At 35.4% G+C, this 21,116-nt stretch overlaps 2 protein-coding genes across 2 annotated transcripts; both read left to right on the plus strand.

The window, feature by feature from the left end:
• Window positions 1–269: 269 nt before the first annotated feature.
• On the plus strand, window positions 270–6,926 carry LOC107789409 (ribonuclease III domain-containing protein RNC1, chloroplastic-like). Its single transcript, XM_016611205.2, has 5 exons — window positions 270–1,204; window positions 2,408–2,612; window positions 3,502–3,702; window positions 4,178–4,264; window positions 6,348–6,926. Exons 1-5 carry the CDS (start codon window positions 429–431, stop codon window positions 6,663–6,665), a joined length of 1,587 nt encoding a protein of 528 aa, XP_016466691.1. The 5' UTR covers window positions 270–428; the 3' UTR covers window positions 6,666–6,926.
• Window positions 6,927–10,563: 3,637 nt separating this feature from the next.
• On the plus strand, window positions 10,564–19,157 carry LOC107789408 (casein kinase II subunit alpha-1-like; the record flags this gene model as incomplete). Its single annotated transcript, NM_001325470.1, is given in 10 exon segments — window positions 10,564–10,902; window positions 12,624–12,753; window positions 13,471–13,665; window positions 16,016–16,173; window positions 16,877–16,967; window positions 17,135–17,200; window positions 17,380–17,462; window positions 18,048–18,111; window positions 18,226–18,294; window positions 18,723–19,157. Coding segments are annotated over 10 exon segments (1,002 nt in total). The 3' UTR covers window positions 18,783–19,157.
• Between the last annotated feature and the right edge of the window lie 1,959 nt (window positions 19,158–21,116).

Raw genomic sequence — 21,116 nt, forward strand, 5'->3', positions numbered from 1 at the left:
AGAGTATTTTTCGAATTTTGAACAGTGTTTTCGTTCAGATTTATCTTTACATGAAAAGTGGCTAAATTTCGATTACTTTTGAAACTATGACTATTTTTGAATGACGCACTTGTAAATCTGGCTATTTTTGAATTTCTCCCCTTAATATACGCACACCAAATGAAGTCCAAAACTAATACAGAGTCGGCCCAATAAATGAACTCCAAAATCGAAAACCAGCCCAAACCAAAGCCTGCTTGCCGAAATATCCACTTGCCGAGTTCCCTTTCATCCTATCGTCGGAATATTGCCAAAGCAAAAATATTTCAACACCTTATCCCCTCTCTGTTTCTATCTTCTACCAAAAACCCTGCAAAAACCTCCTTCAAATAATGAACTGAAAACTTCAGAATTTTTATCAACACCAGTTGCTTTTATACTCTTAATATATGGCCATGGAGTTGTGTTCAACTTTCAAACCCAACTCATTTGATCTCTCCTTTTCATCCTCATTTTCACATTTTTCTCTCCAAACCCATGTAAAAAGTCCCAATCTTGGTCCAAGATTTCATGTTTTAGCAGTTGCAGTAGACCCAAAAGAGCTTCCTCAAAACAGTCCACAAAGACTCCTCAAAGAATTATCAGAGCGTAAAAAAGTAGTATCCCCTAAAAGAAAAGTACCCCCAAAAAGATTTATCCTTAAACCCCCTTTAGATGATGCGAAGTTAGCTGAAAGATTCCTTAATAGTCCACAATTGTCTTTAAAATCATTCCCTTTATTGAGTTCTTGTTTACCTTGTTCAAGACTCAATAATGCTGATAAAACTTGGATTGATGAGTATTTGCTTGAGGTTAAACAAGCTTTAGGGTACCCTTTAGAGCCATCTGAAAACTTTGGGGATGAAAATCCGGCGAAACAATTTGATACATTGTTGTATTTAGCATTTCAACATCCTAAGTGTGAGAGGACTAACGCGAGGCACGTGAGGTCGGGGCATTCAAGATTGGGTTTTTTAGGACAGTATGTTCTTGAATTGTGTTTATGTGAGTTTCTCTTGCAAAGGTATCCTAGGGAGTCGCCTGGTCCGATGAGGGAAAGAGTGTATGCTTTGATTGGGAAAAGGTATTTGCCTAAGTGGATTAAAAATGCTAGCTTGCAGAATTTGATTTTTCCATATGATGATATGGATAAGTTGAAGAGATTGGATAGGGAACCGCCTGTCAAGTAAGTTGAGATCTTGGTTCTTTTGCTTGGCATTTCATAAGTGTTGTTCAATTTCAGTTGGATGCATAGGCTGGAAAAGTTCTGGTAGTTAATGCTATAATTTAAGTGGTATTTGTTTATTTTGTTTATCATTTCATGTACTTGCACATTTTTTGGTGCGAACCTTGATAATTGTACTTGTTTAGTTTTAGTTCATCATTTCATGCTATTGAACAAGGTATAAGTATTCCCTGTGTGTATGATCTACACTTTAGCAGCACTAAAGTGACCTGCCCATCCCTCACCTCTCAGAAGTCGACAAAATTCCTGTGCTTTCCGCTCTTGCTATATTAGAGTTTTTTGGTTTCCTTAGCTCAAGAATGAACGCCATGATCGACCATTAAACAGTGTGGTTGATGAGTTTTTTCTTCCCAAAATATGAGCTTTTAATCCACCTTTCAGAAAAAAGAAAAAAAGAAGGAAAGTATGAGCTTATTGCATGATCCGGTAGACCTAAGTTAGGATGCGGCAACACTTGAACTTGTTTCATGATAATAGTTGTGGAGTAGAAGTATCAGAATAATTTTGGAAACACAAAAGAAGGTGGTATTGTTAGGAAGAGAAGAAGTTTGATCAAGATGACATACTTAGGAGTCGACAAAACTTATACTGAAAATGTTAAGAGAACTTTGATCAAGATGACATACTTAGGAGTCGACAAAACTTATACTGAATATGTTGAATAAGTCTGGGTAGTGATTACAGTAGAAACATCTACATTCGGTGCTTCTTATGTCCCTATTAAGAGGTTAGGATGCATAAAGCTATATATGTGTTAAGAGGACATTTTGGTTCATGTATTTCCTGCAGCTGCCCCGCGCCTTTTTACTGAACATGGGTGGACATGTTTGTCTTTAACTGTTTCCCGAATATTTCAAGGAGGGACATCGAAAGGAAAGGGCGATAATTCCTCTTCTAATAAGAGTGTTTGAGATTGCCAGACTATGTACTTTGAACTATAATATTTCATATACCCTCTTCAGAAAGAAAAAGAAACTTTAATACTCCCTGTACGGGTCTCCTTTGGTAGCACCTGTTTCTCTGACGCTCTTCTGTCTCCTAAATTTTGTAACCATATAAGCTTTGTGTTCTTGTGATGCTATATAACTGCCTAGCTACTATAACTTTCTCATACTGGCTTGGATTCAATGATTATATTGGCAGATCTGTGTTCTGGGCTTTGTTTGGAGCAATATACTTGTGTTTTGGGATGCCTGAAGTTTATCGTGTCCTATTTGAAGTGTGTGGAATGGATCCTGAGGCTGAAGATTGCCAGCCTAAATTGAGGAGACAGTTGGAAGATGTAGACTATGTCTCTGTAGAATTTGAAGGGAGAAAGCTTAGTTGGCAAGATGTTGCTGCTTATAAGGCAAGATCTGAACTTCTCATCTTATATAAATGTTATAAAATTTATTAAACTCAATCTTCCTGGGATCAAATTTTTATCTTTCTGCAGTTCCTATCTTCATGTATTTCTGCTTTTTATTGTTCTTCCTATAATCTTGAGAATGCTTTTGTTAATGTTGTTTAAAAGTGAAACCCTGAAGGCCAATAGATGCCTAGCATTTCCTATAAGTTAACTAAGCACAGTGAGTAACTGCTGAAATGCTTCTTGCCCACTATGTTGGCTGTTGTTATAGCAAAATTTCTTAATTATCATGGATTCGTACCCTAATTTTTCTCTAACTTTCTCAAGTGACTAAAGAGTCTTCTTTTTGGATAAATTTCTAATAACTTAAAGATACTGTCTGAAACAAGCAACAATATAGCCTCCTCTTGAGAAAAAGCAGGGGAAAAAACAGGAGAAAGAAAAGGATGAACTGTCACTTCTCTAGTATCAATCGCATCGTAAAAGTTGAGGATCACATGCCAGAGGCTAGTGTACGGGGTACATACGGAGTATAACGTGATACATATCTCGTCACACAAATGCAGTTATTCCCTTTGAAGTTTCAGGATGAGAATTAGTTTAATGTTACCAGACAGACTTTTTCTTTGTTGTATTAAAATTCTTCTTGCTACCATTTGGATTAAGGAACTAAAGTGGATGATTTTGTCCCCATCCTTTTGATCTTTAGTAGTTTAAGTAGTGTCTCCTTCTCTGGCTCGTTAAAGATTTCAAACCATGTGAATGCATATTATCACCTTGATATAGGTTGCTTCCTCAAATATATCAGTGCAAACAATTGCAACTTGAAGAAAGAAAATGACCATCTCAATTCAAATTGCTTATTCATTTTTGTGCTTATGATTGACAGCCTCCAGAGGATGCTCTCTTTGCACATCCAAGGGTTTTTAGGGCATGTGTTCCACCAGGCATGCATCGGTTCCGTGGTAATGTATGGGATTATACCAGCAGACCTCAAGTTATGCAGACATTGGGATACCCATTGGCAATGAACGATAGGATCCCTGAGATTACTGAAGCCAGAAATATTGAACTTGGACTTGGTTTACAGGTATTTACTCTATTATGCAGAACATGTACACATCACTACTTTTCTCATTCTTACTGGAATTATGGATTAGTAAAGCTTGTATATTTTTGAATTTCTAAACTTAGCATACGTTTAACAAGTAAGGAGTTATAGTAGAGTACAAACTGCATATGCCTTTGTAATTATTATGACCATGCAACTTTAACTATCTGCTGGAGGTCAATTATCAAATCCAATCTTTTTGTTTACTTTACCCGGTACTTTTCTACTGTATTTCCAGATCCATAATTGTGTCCATGTTTAAATTATTGTATTGTTCCCCTCCTGTTTGAAAGACCTTACATTCTTTTACTCCATTTTGATTTAAGTCTCATTGTCTATGGTCTTGTTTATATATCAGTGTCATTTCTCTTTCCATAAAATCTAGCATGTATATTCTAGTTTGCAATCTCTTAACTGACCTATTCTGTGAATTTTTCTACTACATAAATTGCAGCTCGCTTTCTTGCACCCATCAACATACAAGTTTGAGCATCCGAGGTTTTGCTATGAGCGGCTAGAATACCTTGGCCAAAAAATTCAGGTACTATTTTTCGAATTAGTTTTCTGATAATAAAGAGGACAAAGTTAGCAAGCTAATATGCTGCAAACGATTGGCTAAAATAAGCTAGCGGTGATTCAGGAACTCCTATTCGCCTTTGCATGTATAAAATTCTGCTGAGTATGATGCAGTTTTGTGGTATGTGCATCTGAGATGAGCTTAAATGGAGCGGCATGGTCAGTGAGAATTCATATAACCGGCCCCAACTTGCTTGTGATTGAGGCATAGTTGTTGTTGTTGTGCTCGTCTATGGCGCATAAGCTAGTTCAGAATGCTTAAGTCAGCCCGAGAGAGTGTCTCTGTATTCTGCTTTGTATGTCATCACCTCAGCTCATCATTAATCAAAAAAGAGAAACAAAACTTGCTTCACTAATTCTTGGAGGATTTTTTTTTTTTTTTGAAAAATACCAATCAATAACTTCAGCTCCAATTGTCCATTCTTTCAGTATCGGAAATATGAAGCAAGAATATTGATAATAGATTAAGATAGTACTCTAAACAATGAACTTTATATTCATTTACCCAAAAGCCCATATATTTATACAACAACAACAACCCAGTAGTATCCCATATACTTTCTAAATATGTCTATTATTGTCATTAACAAATTCATCATAGGAAAGCAGTTTGTCTTTCTTTTGTTGGAAGTTTTGGGAAATACCTCAAAAGAAAAACAAGAGAAAGCGACAGGTAAAGACAGTGTTTAATTAATTTATGTGGTATACTGTTCTCTGTAATTATTATTTGATTAAATATTAATGGATTTCTGATCTATGAGCCATAAGTTCAGGTCGCAAAACATTGTTTTACAGAATTCATAAATGGCTTTAATAATTAATACTACAATCAGGTAAGGATGTTGCTCCAGACATAAAAAGGGAACTCAAGCTAAAGCATCGGAGTTTTGTTACATTCTAACTTTGGAATAGAACTTAACCAGAAGATCTTGTGAGAAGTGTTGAAAGGGGTTTTTAGAACTTCATTGGAAGATGGTAGTGCACTCCTTGACCTCTCCATAAAGCAGTTTTTTGTATCTCCTGTAGAAGATGAACTCACCCGTCTATGGGCACTCTTAGGGTTAATAACCAAATCCTTGTCTTAGAGCTAGAGCTATAGAGTGTGGCAATGTCTGTAAACAGGAAGAATTGTTGTACGGGATTACATTGCTGCGTAAAAGGGATAGTATTAAGATTTAGTTGGTTTATTTGGTCCATTTGAAGTTTTGGATTTAATTTATACATGAAGGTATATAGTCTGTAACCTTCGTCGGTAGTTTCTTCAAGAAGCTACTTTCAGCTTTTAAAAGAAGAGAGAATATCTTTTTTGCATAGGATCTGACAATCTTGATCTTATCGTATGGATTTCCTGGATTTTCTCGTTCGTGTGGACAAAGATCCATGTCAAATACAATGGTTCAGTGATTGTCCAACCATGATGTCTTAATGAACAATTAGGGATAGTAGCACTTGCACCGTGGGTCTCTGCATCCCAAGTTGATTCACCAGTTTAGCTGCAAAAGTGCTACATTTGAGGATTCCACAATTGTCCATTTCTTCATGTCCAATATAATGGGCTTTTAGTTAGTTACATCTTAGTTTGATGATCACTGACTACCCACTCTGCCTAAAATTATGGAAAGTAGTATTTTATCCTTTCTTAGAATTGCTGAAGTAGGTTGTTGTTTAATTTTTCGTAAAAGCAGTCCATCCATTGTTAATCAAGCATTGGTTAGTGTGTAAAATTCATAAAGGTAGAAAGAGCTTAACTTCTAAAAATTGATGCTCAGTGACAATGGTTTTGCCCTTTTAGGTACTTTGTAATGTTTCAGTCAGATTTCTTTGGCTGCATTGCTTTCTTTTATTCTATTTTCTGGTTTGTGTTTGGGTCACGATCTCAATACAGGAAAAAGAAGCCAATCGACAATAAAAAGTTCCGGTTTTCTCTAGTTAAATAATGATTGTTAATCAAGAATGGACACTCATGCCTACCCTGTCTGCACAAGCATAACAGTTTTCTTTCAAGTTCGGTGGTAGCAATAGTTGATGGTTTCCATCTCGTTATACAGGATTTGGTAATGGCGGAAAGGTTACTTATGAAGCATCTTGATGCTCCTGGTAGATGGTTGCAAGAGAAACACCGACGTATCTTGATGAACAAATTCTGCGGGAGATACTTGCGAGAAAAGTATCTCCATCGCTTTATCATTTACAGCGAGGAGGTTCAGGATGCATTCGAGCAAAACCGTAGGCTCAGGAATCCAGCAACAACTTCTGTTCAACAAGCTATTCACGGACTCTCGTATGCTATATATGGAAAGCCGGATGTAAGACGCCTCATGTTTGAGGTTTTTGACTTTGAGCAGATCCAACCCAAGGTGGTATGAGTACTAACAGAGAGAGATTGTATTATCTGTCTAACCCAATTTGGTGGTGATGTTATATTATGTGTCTTCCCTAATTTGTTGGCATTAATATGATTGAGATTTTTAGATACAAAAAAGGTCATAGGAATAGCATAATACAGATTACGAACTCTCATGGTTATTGTAGATTAGATATGTTGCAGTTTTTGCGTTGTATAGTGTTATGTTTCCAATGTCATATTAAATGATTATGACAAAAGAGATGCTTTTCATTAATCAAAATCAGATAGTGCCACCATGTTCGCTTACAAATAATAATAAGGTATATAAAGGAAGGATCCGACCAGATCAACTAGGTAGAGGCGAATTCAAGATCTAGAGTCGATGAGTTTAAAATAAGTATGATTTTATAATTTTATTATGTGTGCATTTTATTTATTTATGCATAACGTATGCATAGTTCAAGTTGAAAGTATAGTCAAACCTCTTTATAATAGCCTCGTTTGTTCCGAATATTTTTGGATGTTATAGCGAAGTGCTTTTATAGAAAATATATATTATAACGTAACATAAATATTGGTTTCGGAAAAGCTTGGCTTTTATAGTGAAGTGTTGTTATATAGAGATGATGTTACAGAGAGGTTTGACTATAATTAGTTTAGTGACTTTGCAAGTTGGTCGTAGGCCTTTGGCGTGTTGGAGATGATAGAGCAAGGTAGAAATGAGTCGATGTTGTTGAAAGGGCAACCTGGTGAAAATGAAATATCTTAGTAATCCAGCAAAAATAGGAGGGATGGTATTTTCTGTTTGGTGTTGGTGTTGAGAAACGGCCTAATATATATGGCCGTAACCTTTTTCCATATATATATATATATATATATATATATATATATATATATATATATATATATATATGGATCGAGCCGAATTTATCGAACACATTTCACTTTAGACAGCACAAATGACAGACTGAAGGCATGGTGATAAAGATACTTCCTCATGTAGTCTTTGTAGTTGGTTCCACATTAGTGCTTCCTAAAACTTTACCAAATCGATGGGCTGATTTTACAAAAGGCACCTATTTTGTGAAGAAAGGAAAAAAAGGAAATGTTCAGCTTGAAATTCTCCTCACACTTTTTCAATCCCAAGTTTCTGTTTAAAAACACTCATCTCGTCGATTCTTCCCCTTGATAATTTTATCAAAGGTTTTATTAGCATCCGGAAGTAAAGAGATTTGGTTCACCAACAAAAGTTGTGGTGGAGTGGTAAGTACTTCATCCTTAACCAGAGGTCTGGGTTCGAACCTTGAGTATGAAGTCGCCTTTGTTAGGGAGCGCTTTACCCCCCAATATGGGAGTTTCCGGCGCGAATCTTGATTTAGTCGGACCCCAATATAGGGTATGGAGTCGCCTTCGTTAGGGAGCGCTTTATCCCCCAATATAGGACTTTCCAGCGCGAATCTTGATTTAGCCGGACCCCAATACAGGTACCGGACACCGGATGAGAAACCAAAAAAAAAAAATATTTGGTTCTACCGAAGAATTCTAAATTAACATGTCATGACTCTATTAATGTTTGACAATTACACGATTTTTGTTTAAAATGCAATTTTTTAAAAATATATTTAATTATAATATTATAACTCAAAAAAACTTTTTCTACTATTCCTAAACCAATATATATTATAAAGACGTTCAATCTCAACAGATATAGACAATTAGGTAAGTTTTTTTTATTTGTCTATACCTTGGTGACAAAACTAAAGAATATATGTGCTAGTGGAAGGTTGCAAGTATCTGAATGTGAAGGTGTGCTCAGACCGCACAGTTATTAAAAAAAATTAAAGTCTTGAACGACTAGATCGAAAATACAACTAGTCATTCTTTTGGTAGGCACAAAATTTTGGGTGAGGGTACTTGCATTGACTTTTAAGTTGGTCAAAGCAACTTTTAAGTTTTTTAAATGTACCGCAATGTCGAAAAAATAGCCAAAAGTTATAAGTTGGATAATTCTATCTATAATAGTTTTTTGGCTGTTAAGCTATGTTGAGTTGACTAATGATTTTACTTTTGTATCCCTCATAACTTTTTGTAATTCCAATATCACCTTTAATTACAAAAGCCTTAAACCTAATTACTCTATTTCTTCATCTCTTGTATCTCTTCCTTTCCTAAATCTCTACATCTGCGATTTTTTCTGAAATGCTATGATATAAAATTTGTTACGATGAGATAATTTTTTTGGATAACCCTCGACTTTGGGGCACGAAACGATGACTCTTGGTGCATGTTACAATGAGTAAGGTAACAATTAACAAATGTTTACTCCAAATCCGACGAAGCAGAAGCAGCAACGAAAACTCGATATAAAATAAAATAAAGTTAAAAAGTTCAAATACTTTACTTCCATAAATAAGTTGCAATTGTGCGATGATGCTAAAAACTTCACCCAACTGCATTTTCATTCTTAATGTGAAGTTTCTCTTTGTGTAAATTTAAGAATTAAAAGCCACGATTTCAACAAATATCATTTCCTTGCATAACATTTTATATGTTTGTTGATACTAGTAACTTATATTTATAAAAATTATCTCACGTGATCAGTTTAAACTGAAAGTGAATTGAAAGATAAATTATTTTGTAATCGGCTCTTTTGTGGTTTGAACAAATTAACAGTGAATTAAAATACAAGTTATCTAGGTCATTTTAACCGAAAAAATATCTTATCATCACTTATTTGCCAAACATATTAACAAATTTTGTTCAGCTTCAATATTTCTATTCAAACGTGTACCTAGCTGCTGCTTATTTATGAATTTAGCTTCACTAATCCAAATGCACTAATAGCATATTTGGTCGTGCTTCTAAAATCAGTTTATTTTGTAAAGTATTTTTCTTCGCAAAATTATTTTTGATTAGAAGCAATTTGTATTTGACTAATCAATTTGAAAACACTTTTAAGCAGCAATAATGTTTGACCAAGTTTTTAAAAAGTGTTTTAAGTATATTTTTCTGAAAAATATTTTTCAAAAAAGTACTTTTGTGAGAAACTAATTTTTCTGCTTTTCAAAATTATTTCTGCTTCTAATCAAAAGTATTTTTTTTTCTTCTAAAAGCTTGACAAATAATCTTAATTTTTGAAAAAGTACTCTTGGCCAAGAAAAGATTGTAACTCGGCTCCCAAAAAACATACGAACACAAAAAAGAAAAAAAGCCTTAGGCGCACTTTCAGACCCAAATTCCTTATAGTCTGTTTGGCCAAATTTCTTCACGGTTAAAAGAAATTTTTAACCAAGTGTTTAACCAAGCTTTTAGAAGAAAAAATAGTATTTTCCAGTAACAGTAGAAGCAATTTTGGAGAATTTGGGAATTGAAAAATACTTTTGAGAAAAATACGCTTAGAAATATTTTTTTACGGTTTGACCAAATACTAATTACTACTGAGAAATATTTTTTAAATTATTTAGTTACACACCAAAAATACTTTTAAGAAAAATATTTTTGGGCTATTATAGCCTGTTTCGCCAAACTTCTACAATCAGCTTATTTTGAGAAGTGTTTTTTTCAAAAGTACTTTTAAAAAATATATTTGAGCAGTAATTAGTGGTTGACCAAGCTTTTGAAAACTGCTTCTAAATGTATTTTTCTCAAAAGTGCTTCTCAAAAAAGTGATTTTTGAGAGAAACTACTTTTTTCTGTTTCTCGAAAGCTGCTTCTGCACACTTTTTTTTCCATCCAAAAACTTAATCAAACAACTCAATTTTTGATCAAAAGTGATTTTGACCAAAAAAAAAAAAAAAAAAAAAGTTGGCGACCCTCCCACACATTGGTCCAGGGACCAGTGCATCAAGGCTCAACCTTACGCCCAAGTGGCCAAAAGTCGATCTAACACTTCCCACTTGTTCTCCAAAAATAGCACTCTCCTCTCCACTTACCTTTGAAATCATCCATATTCTGTACTACTGAGGATCGCTGTTGATTACGTCACCGGCGGTGGCTTCACATGGAAGATGCTGCCTTCAATTTCTTCTAGTGTGTGCCGTCCTTGTTGCTTATCGTGCACCTCTTGCCTCACCTCCTGACCTCCTACAGCTCGTCGCTACTTCTGCCACCGGAAATTTCGTCAGTTTTGGTAAGATCAACAGCTCTGAACCGGTGATTGACGGTAAAACTATGTCAAAAGCTCGTGTTTACACCGATGTTAATGTCCTTCGCCCGAGGGAATATTGGGATTATGAAGCCCTTACTGTTCAATGGGGGTAATTTTTCTGCTTCTTTTATTTATCTCTAATTACCTATTAATTGATGATTTAAATTATGTAATTTATACTTCTACTTTGTATATCATCATATGTCATGCTGATATTTATTTGTTTTTGTTATAGGGATAGTGTTATATTGAGAACCTTAATTTTATAGAACTTTTGACTTAAAAGACAATTATTTCAAGCTCTGTTCCAATTTGTGTGATGGTCTCTCACTGGGCCAATTTAAGTGATGATGTTTGACTGGGAACCAGCCTATTTGATTGTGTCCCAATTTATATGTTGATGTCTGATTGGTGTTAATGGAGTTTTAAAAAGAAATGAATGACTTTTGAAACTTGTAGTCTAAAATAAATCATTAGATGTTTGTTTAGCTGCAAATTATATTATTAAGAGTAAAATGAGAAGTTTAAAGTTAATTTTTTTAAAATATAGTAAGGTATCATTCTTTTTGAGACAAACTAAAAAGGCTTAAATTGGGACGGAGGGTATTTATTTACCTATTTTTTGTTAAAAGGATAGGCCCTTTATGTGTCAGATTTGAGAACCTTAATTTTATAGAACTTCTGTCTAAAAAGACAATTATCTAGTATCGGGAACGAAATTCATGTAGCCCAACCTGACTAGTACGGCTTGAGGTATAGTTGATTGACTGATTGGCTGGTTGCTGAAGGAAAATAGTGTGTGTTTTAGCATGGATGTTGGTTTGGCTGATAAACTCCTAATCTTGAATGACAAAAGCAAAAGAAAGCCTTTTTTTCCCAACATTTTGGGGAAATCATTTATGATGTTTTCTGGTTGATTCGAAATGTTTGCGAGGAGGCAAGTTTCAATCTTTTGCATACGTTCGCTGTCGTGAGTATACTTTTCTTTGTTAGGTTAAAGCCTATGGCTTCAGGGTTGGGCTCCAAAACTCACAAAGTTTTCATTTCTAACATGTTGAAACGTTTAAAATTATCTGGGAACAGATATATTGCAAATATTACGCATGTATGCTACATTTCATTTCATTTGTGGAGGCTGGTGCCTGGCTACTGTCTGTTTGCACGAATCGTTGTGCCAGTTTTATCTAGAAGTAAATCATTTTGTGCACTCTATATTAAGACGAAAGAAATTGGAGGACGCTATTAAGACCTTGTCTTACTAAAATGTAAGCATAATCCAGGTTCTTGCTCAACTACTTGCTAAGTTGCTATATGTACAAATGGTTAAAAACATTTCATTTGGCATTAAGTCATTGGTGATTTACTTACTTGAGTACAGAACAATTCAAAAGAGACTATAAAATGTTGTCTTGCTAAATTGAGAGCATAACAACAACAACAACAACAACAAAAAAAAAAAAAAAAAACCCAGTAGCTCCCACAACTGGGGTCTGGGGAGGGTAGATAGTACGAGACCTTACTCCTACAGTGAATGTAGAGAGGCTGTTTCCGGTTGACCCTCGGCTCGAGGAAAAATGAGAAAAAAGCAATAGCAACAAGCTAATTGAGAGCATGTTTATTGTAAGTCTAAGTCCTCTGTTTCAGGGATCACATCAGCAGGCCTCCTATGTCAATTGATCTAGCCTCCTCAAATGGTATTAGGATGATAGTACAATTAATTTCATTAGATTTTGTTGCAGTTCACAATCCTCACTTTGACTAGTTCAACTTTAATGCAACCTATGATGCTGTATTATTCTCATCAATTTTCCTCATGTTTTATTATTCCAGTGATCAGGATGACTATGAGGTTGTTAGGAAAGTTGGAAGAGGAAAATATAGTGAAGTTTTTGAAGGTATAAATGTTAACAGCCATGAAAAGTGCATAATCAAGATCCTGAAACCTGTTAAGAAGAAAAAGGTATGAATTTTTGTATTTTCAACTTGCGTTACTGGCATTGCATGTAACAAATGGTTTCTTTGTGTTTTCATTGAGTAACTTCTTTAAAATTCTGCTTCACAAAGAAAAAGGAAACTAATCCTTCTGAATAAAAAAAATCCCCTTCTCCAAAGAAAAAGGAAACTAATTGTTATGCTAGAAAAAAGAATTCCTGTAAAATTAGTCATTTCCTATAGTGTATAAAGTTCCTGCCATCTTATGTTCTGCATAGTAATATCTGCTGACTTAACATTTGTGGAAAATCATCTATGTTAACAGCCTCATAGAAAAAGTTGTATTTGTCTCATGAAACTCATCTATGGTCATCTATCAAATATCTATTCATACGTGTTGATTTAGAGTCATGGCATATCTGATAAGTAGTCAAGTGGGTAGCTTTGTTCTTGTGTACCTCTGTAAAGAGTACATCAGTTTCATCTGTACAAATTGGTTACTTCCGTCATGTGGAATATCTAAAATATAGGTCAATTTTTACATGCTATGTATATATATATACATCTGTACAAATTGGTTACTTCCGTCATGTGGAATATCTAAAATATAGGTCAATTTTTACATGCTATGTATATATATATATATATTCTCTCTTCTTTCCTCTCTAATTCTGTACTTCTGCAGCCTAATGATTTAGTTGGAATAAGACATGCTTTTGAATTGTTATTTGATGGTGTTATGTAGATCAAGAGAGAGATAAAAATCTTGCAGAACCTCTGTGGGGGACCAAACATTGTCAAACTCCTTGATATTGTCAGAGATCAGCACTCAAAAACTCCAAGCTTAATTTTTGAGTATGTGAACAGTACAGATTTCAAAGTACTGTACCCAACATTAACAGATTATGACATCCGGTACTACATATATGAGCTTCTCAAGGTAAAAGGATATATCTTTTAGATCATTCCTATAAACAAAGGTTTTATTCTTTGATTGCAGCCACTTTTGCTTCCCACTCCCTTGTCTGCATCATCTCTGTTTCCTTTTTTCTTTCGTGTGACTGAAAATATTAGTTCTATGTATGTCTTATTTCTTCCGTACATTTCTTTGTATGTTGGTTGTTTGCTGTTTAGTTTGCACGAGGAAAAGGATCTTGGGAGTCCCTTCCAATTTTTATATGCGGAATCACTCTTTCTAATGAGAGATAAGGTTTTGGAAGCACTTGAATGTTGAGTAGATAAATTGTCATTTTCTTTAGATTGAATATGTGGAGTAAATTCCTCGGCATTCATGTCTTAACACAGTTACAGGAGATTATTTAATTAAATTCTTGTCCAAAATTAAAATTGAATTCTTTTAACGTGATTATTTTCACTAATTCATCGAAAAGGAATAAGAATCTCTAGACAAAGAGTTATGCAACCTGAAATTTCTTGAGAACATGCTTTTCGTCGGTTAATTTTTGAATTTTAGTAGCTTCTCATATGCACTCCAATCTTCTAATTGATGAAAGAATCTAGAGTAATGATGTACTGTATTATCAACATTAGCTCTTCAAATTTTATTTTCCTTCTTTATTTTATGATGGGTCCATTGGTTCAAGTTACGTTTTACATGCGGTTGTTTGGAATTGCAGATTAGTAACTTTGCTAGCACAACCCCTTGTTTGGGATACTTTGGTTGTTTGTTTGTAGCTAGTTGCTCCGACATGGCAGTTTAGTTGCCGCACCCGTGTCGATATGACTCTAGTATGGGTGTGGGTATGAGATTCGTACTGGATGTGGTCAAATAATTTTAGGTACTTTGACCGACAGATTAGAGACGAGATATAATTTGATTCCCAAAATCAGAACTAAAAATAGGGTAACTTTGAAGAAAATAGCATACCTTATCTAGGAAATCAATCCTTTACTTATCTGCAACTTGAGAATAAAAAAGAAATCCACTCTTTACAAGCTATACATAAGTATTCCACAAAATTTCTCATAATTTAGAGATATTTTTATTTTTTTCTTTTCTTGAATTATTTTAGTAGGATCCCCGCCCCCGTATCCGTACTAGGATCAGTATCCCCGAATCTTATAATTTACATCTCGAAGGATTAGACTTCTAAATCTGCACCTATAGCAGACACCCGTACCCGTGTCCGAGCAACTTAGGTTTGCAGATTATTTTAGGTATATGGAATAGACAGACCGATGGATTTTACGAAGGCATTATTTTGATGTAGAGTAATCTTAGACTTTGAAATTGCTACTATTTTAGAAGACGAGTGTGGAGGAGAAGTGAAGAATATGGCTAATGAAAACTCAAAGAATTGCATGTACCACGATTGTCCACGAAATGTGTACAACAATCTGGTTCTGATGATAGGGTTAAAGTCTGTCGTCAGTGAAGAATAATGCTTCTGCTTACTCTCGTGTACTCAAGTTTTTCCAGTAACTGCTTGATTAATTGGAGGTAAATAATGTTTTCAGTTTGAACGGTGAAATTTTTTGGATTTCTTCCTGAGAGACCTGACGCACAGTAGATTTGCATAAATGTACCAAAAGGCAAGAGCCAATCGCTAATGCTGGGATCCTGCTGTTTCTATCTTGAAGCTACTTCTTCCTTGCACATTCATCGCCAATTTTCTTAACAAATAGCTGCTTAGGTCCAATATGTTCTATTCCGGTTATGCAGAAGAAAAAAATGATCTTCTTTAGCTTTCACTTGCTGCAAATGGTTTGTGCATAATAGGGACCTTAAGTAAATATTTGCAGTGTTTCTTTTTTCTCAACTGGCTTATACATGAAAGTACATATCTATGTTGTTCTACGAAAATGATTTTTAATTTTCTATATGTTCGTTTCTCTGTTCTTATTCCATTATGGTTCTCTCTTTGAAAGGGAAGGGTTTAAAAGGAGAAAAAAGAAGATGGACTTTTGCTTCTTTGAGTTCAATGTAACGAATGTATCTTCTTTTTTGATTTCAACATAACTAGGTCTTGCAGGCACCAGTAGGCTCGTATTAACAAGGGAAGTGGGAAGTGGTGTACTCCAACCTGTGATGACCTCTGTTTTAGAAGTCTATTTCAGTTTCATATTGATGTTCAACTGAACCATTCTCTAGACTAGCAACTTGCTAACAAGAAACCCGTAGTTCACTCACTCTGCATTTAGAGTTCCCCCTCTCCCCTACTTCTAACAATAGAGCTTCTTGCAACAGTTGTATTGTTTGCTATTGTCCTCTTCCTTGTGTACATCATGTGGAGGAAGTGGGAAATTGAAACTTCTTTATGAAACTGCAGGCACTAGACTATTGTCATTCACAAGGAATAATGCATAGAGATGTCAAGCCACATAATGTTATGATAGACCATGAATTGCGGAAGCTTCGCTTGATAGACTGGGGTCTTGCTGAATTTTACCATCCAGGAAAGGAATATAATGTTCGTGTGGCTTCAAGGTAAGGAATAATTTACTAAAACTGATTGGTGGAACAGGTGCAGTTGCTTTGCCAGCAAAATATGTCTTATCTACAGTTTCCCTATTATAGATGTTTTCCACTTTCACTTTACTAACTCTTCTCTGAACATTATGAGCTTTTGGTTTGAAAGCAAGTCATTCCAGTAGGTCTTTGTTTAGTTAGCTATTCAGTTATGAGCCACAATGCCTCACAGAACAAATGATATTTATCATCTATCTGGGGTTGGCTTTTGGAGTTCATATTTTCAACTTTCCATCTCAAAAGTTTATAGTGTCACCTCCCGACCATGAGTTGTTGGTGACTGATATGTTAGCAGAAATATGCTGCTGGATTGCATGTTATCTACTCTTGGAGTTGAGATTGCCAAAAGCAGCTCTTGGAGTGTAATCTTTAAATGGAATGTATCATTTCCAGTTTGTAAGTTGGATGGACTTGACAATGGAACAATCTACTACTGCTCAATGTTCCATAGAACAATGCTAAAACAATCAATTCTTACTTGGAGGAAGAAAATGTTTCAGGTTAAATAAGAACCCGTACAAGGTTAAGCTGCCTTATAGTGTAAACTTGTGGTACAAAAAGTATCAATATGTTGTAGTGGTCATTGTTGGTTGTCTGTATCCCCTCTTGGTATATAAAGGCTAGTGTAGCAAGTTTGAATGTCTCTTTGCTTGTTTTTCAGATACTTCAAGGGCCCTGAACTTCTTGTTGACTTGCAAGACTATGACTATTCTTTGGACATGTGGAGTCTTGGATGCATGTTTGCAGGAATGGTGAGAAACTTTAAGCCATTACATGGTGCTCCATTCGTTCATCGTTTTTTCTGTGTTTGAGGTGGTTGGCACTGAAACTAGGTCCCCAAGTTTTTAGGGACTGTATTTTGTATTTTTTTTTATCCTTTTATCATTGCGGCTTACTAGGCCTATTATTCTTTATGTAGATTTTCCGCAAGGAACCTTTCTTTTATGGTCATGATAACCAGGATCAGCTTGTCAAAATTGCTAAGGTAATACCTCAAAACAAATTCTCCAACTTGGTCAACGGTCTGTAATAGTCTTGATGTTAGGGTAATCTTGTTAACATCCAAATAAAGTAGTCAGTTGTTAGTAAAAGCTGAAATGTTATCATTGATATAAGTACTGTTACCTACTTGATCTGGAGTTGACGGAGAAATTATCATTATAGGTACTTGGAACTGATGAGTTGAATGCATATCTGCACAAGTATCAACTAGAACTTGATCCTCAGCTGGAGGCTATGGTTGGGAGGTATGATTTAGGCTCTCTTCATTAAACTAGTCAATAATTTGCTAGCCAGCATAAACCTTATCTAAATGAATTACTCGCTCCATTCCTCCTCACTTTGCATGGTTGGTCCTTAGAGGAAAAAAAGATTTACATGGGTGACATTTTCGGAGTCTGGGAAATAAAGTTTGAATGAGTTATTATATTTGAGTTTTGTAGAGATATGTTAAGGTATATTGTTGGACAATTTGAAAAAGGTGTAAAGATGTACAGAGAAAATTCAAAGTAATGTAGAGCAGGTTACACAACATTTAGCTTTTTGAACTTTGGTGACTTTGTCATTTAAGGAAATAGGTTTCTTTTTCCTAACATACAAAAATAGCTAGTGAGTCAAAGAAAAAGGGATAGAGGAGTTCTAATAAATTGTGAGCTGCAACTAAATACGGTTGCTGACTTACTGAGATAATCTCAGTAGCTAGCTTTCCAAGAGAAGTGTGAAAATAGCTAGTCACTCAAACAAAATGGCATGGAGGGCGTACAACTAAAAGGGTTGCTGAAACGGAATAGTGACATGTCTGATTGCTGTCAAAATCTTCACTTTTCCTGCAGACACAGTAGGAAGCCATGGTCCAAATTTATAAATGCAGATAATCAGCATTTAGTGTCGCCAGAGGTATGTGATTTTCTTTTCTGGGGTAATTTTCTTCAGATAAAACCACTTTGGGTTTGCTAAAACAAATAATCTTTGCTCAGATTTTGATCCTTTAATTTTGAGGTGTAATTGCAGGCTATAGATTTTCTTGACAAGCTTCTCCGTTATGACCATCAGGATAGACTTACAGCAAGAGAAGCAATGGTAATTCCATATAATTTTAGCTACTATTTGGGGTGATAACTTTTTTCTTGTGTATGTTTTTGCCTGCATAATCAAATGAGTGTTGTGCTGTTCCTATGTACAGCAACAAGGGATTAGGTGACTTTTGAAAACTACAGCATTAAGACCAGAATATTAGGAGTCAAAACATGATAAACTGTTTGCTTGTTTCTTCCACGGACGGGAAGATGTATTAACCCCCTTCCACTGAAGGTTTTATTGGCTCAACATGAGCTTGTTTATTTTTGTTGTATCGGTGGGACACATATGCAAGGGACAAAGGGTGTTTTGCATGCATGAGTCTGTGTAATTGTCCTAGTTTTCAATCTTGTATTTGATATCATGTGTCTGTACTGGTTCAATGTTTTCTCGCATAAACCTAATGTCTAATTTTTCTCCCTGTTTCTTAGGCCCATCCTTATTTCCTGCAAGTGAGGGCTGCAGAGAATAGCAGGATGAGGACGCAGTAGTTGTAGTGGTCTTACTGGGAAAGAAGAAATGGTGGTGTAATGTAGCATATATTTCTCTCTTCATCTACTTGGATTAAAGTACGGGGTAAGATGAACTTAGAGGGCAGAATTTCATCATGAAACATTTCATGAGCAATTGGTTTCATAAATCTACCTCTCATGACCTTGTTGACGATTGCCAATGTTCCCCCTGCTGATTATGAATTATCTTCATTAGTCTTCATATTTTTTTGTATCCAAAACCATCTTCCATGTGGGGAGTGTATTGTTTGAGAATTGAAATTTACCGAAGCTTTTTAACCGAGGAACTTTGCCAAGTTGTCCACTGCCTTGACGCTGTCACATACTGGTAGAATGCATTGCGTCGTTGGTCGACCTGCTCGTTTGTGTACTTTATTACTTTAGGCATAAGCTCTCTTTTTTGTTCTCTCAGGGTTATTTTAGGAGCTATAATTGCTTACGAGCGATTCATTGGCAAAAGAATACTTGGAGTCTGATTGTTGTAGCCAGACTTCAGTTTTATGTTATTAACATTTAGTCTGAAAATGTTAGGAAAGGGAAAGTACAATGCAAGGCGTTGAAGTGTTTGCTTGGCTAGTAAGTAATAAGGAACTGAAAAAACAAGAAGAGAGATGTCTCCTATCCATGTCAATATTGTCCATCTAAAGTTGGACAAGAAGCTTAAGGCATTTCACTTCCCTTCCAACACTACCAAACAACGGAAAAGGGTCAAATATATCCCTTTACTATTGAATATTGTTTAAAGTTATCATTCGTTATACTATTCGATCAAATATATCCCTACCGTCTAACTATCATTTGACGGAGGTACCACGTGGAGGGCTTCTGAGCCATCTTATGCCCCAACCCATTACCCATGCTCAATACCGGATACCCAAAACTCATAACCCGACCCTTCCCAACAACTAAATAACTGAACAAATTCCTTTGCTTGAAAACTTCCAAAAATAAAAATACGCTCTTTGTTTTTGACGTTCTTAATAGTAAACAACTTAGAATTCCTTTCCTAAAAGTGCAAATCTGAGTTCAAAATTCTGAAAATCGTTGAATGTTATTGTCGAATATCATTATTGGGAGCTGAAATCCGTGGTTGAACATTATTGGAGGAAAGAAAAAAAAAAGGACTTTCCATCTCCATTGACTCAGCTTTGAGCTTGGTTCAAAACTTTAGATATGAAGTTTTTGAATCAAAATCGAGTGGGTGGGCTTTAAATCTGTTGTAAAAGCTTGATAGAACCTGAATCCATAATCTGAGTGCATTCGGATCTGATTTGACAAGAACTTGATCGAAATTTTTTGAAGCCTTTACGGAGAAGATGCACTGGGTTTCTTGACCTCATCTCTTATTGCTCAAATTGTTTGTTGGGCCTTGTTTGTATCATTGTACAGAAGTTGTGGGTAAAATCTAAGTGCATTTTGTGAAGTTTTGATTAAGTTAGATCGAACAAATTAGAGTTGACTATGCGAAGAAGACAACCTGAGCTTCCTTGAATTAATCATTGGGCTTTGTTCGAATTTTGGTTGAGAGTCTTTGGTTACAAATTGAGATCGATTGGATTAAAATTTTGAAGCAATGGTTCCAAGAATTTGCTGCCTTAGAAGAACCTGTAACTCTCCATTCATACTAGCTATAGCACTATTAGCTCGTTGAATATCTGCATACTTAACAAATTTATAACCTTTACTCAGACCACTTAGAAGGTCCTTTGTAACTTTAGCCATCACAATGATACCAAAAAGAGAGTACAAATTGATCATCATTATCAAGAGCAGGTGGTAATTGATGTACACAATTGAACCTAACCCAGAAAAAGAGAGAGTTTAGTTTTTTAGTGTTGAAAAGGATCGGGTTATGGGTTATGAGTTTTGGTACCGGGTATTGAGCATGGGTAACGGATTGGGGCATAAAATGGATCAGAAGCCTTCCACGTGGCCTGGCCGCTCAGTCAAATTAAGGGTATATTTGATCAATAGTTAGACGGTATGAGTATATTCGATCGAATAGTATAACGGAGCGTAACTTTATACAATATTCAATAGTAAGAGAGATATATTTGACCCTTTTCCGACCAAACAATTATTTGGGTAAGATGAATACTTCTAACCAATATTTTCAACCAAATACTCACGGATTCCTATTCAGGGAATACGAGATCAAAATTTATCAATTTCATGTACAAATAACCATCTTCCGACCGAGTCGCCCATTTGTTAATTTGAAAAATGAGGTTTTCAATTCGGAAAATAAACGAGAATCAATGTGCTTAATAAGGTTTAACTGAAGTATGAGTGTTACCAGACATGCTAATTTAA

The sequence above is a fragment of the Nicotiana tabacum genome, chromosome 21 (genome assembly GCF_000715075.1).
Source record: "Nicotiana tabacum cultivar K326 chromosome 21, ASM71507v2, whole genome shotgun sequence".
NCBI classification, from domain to species: domain Eukaryota; kingdom Viridiplantae; phylum Streptophyta; class Magnoliopsida; order Solanales; family Solanaceae; genus Nicotiana; species Nicotiana tabacum.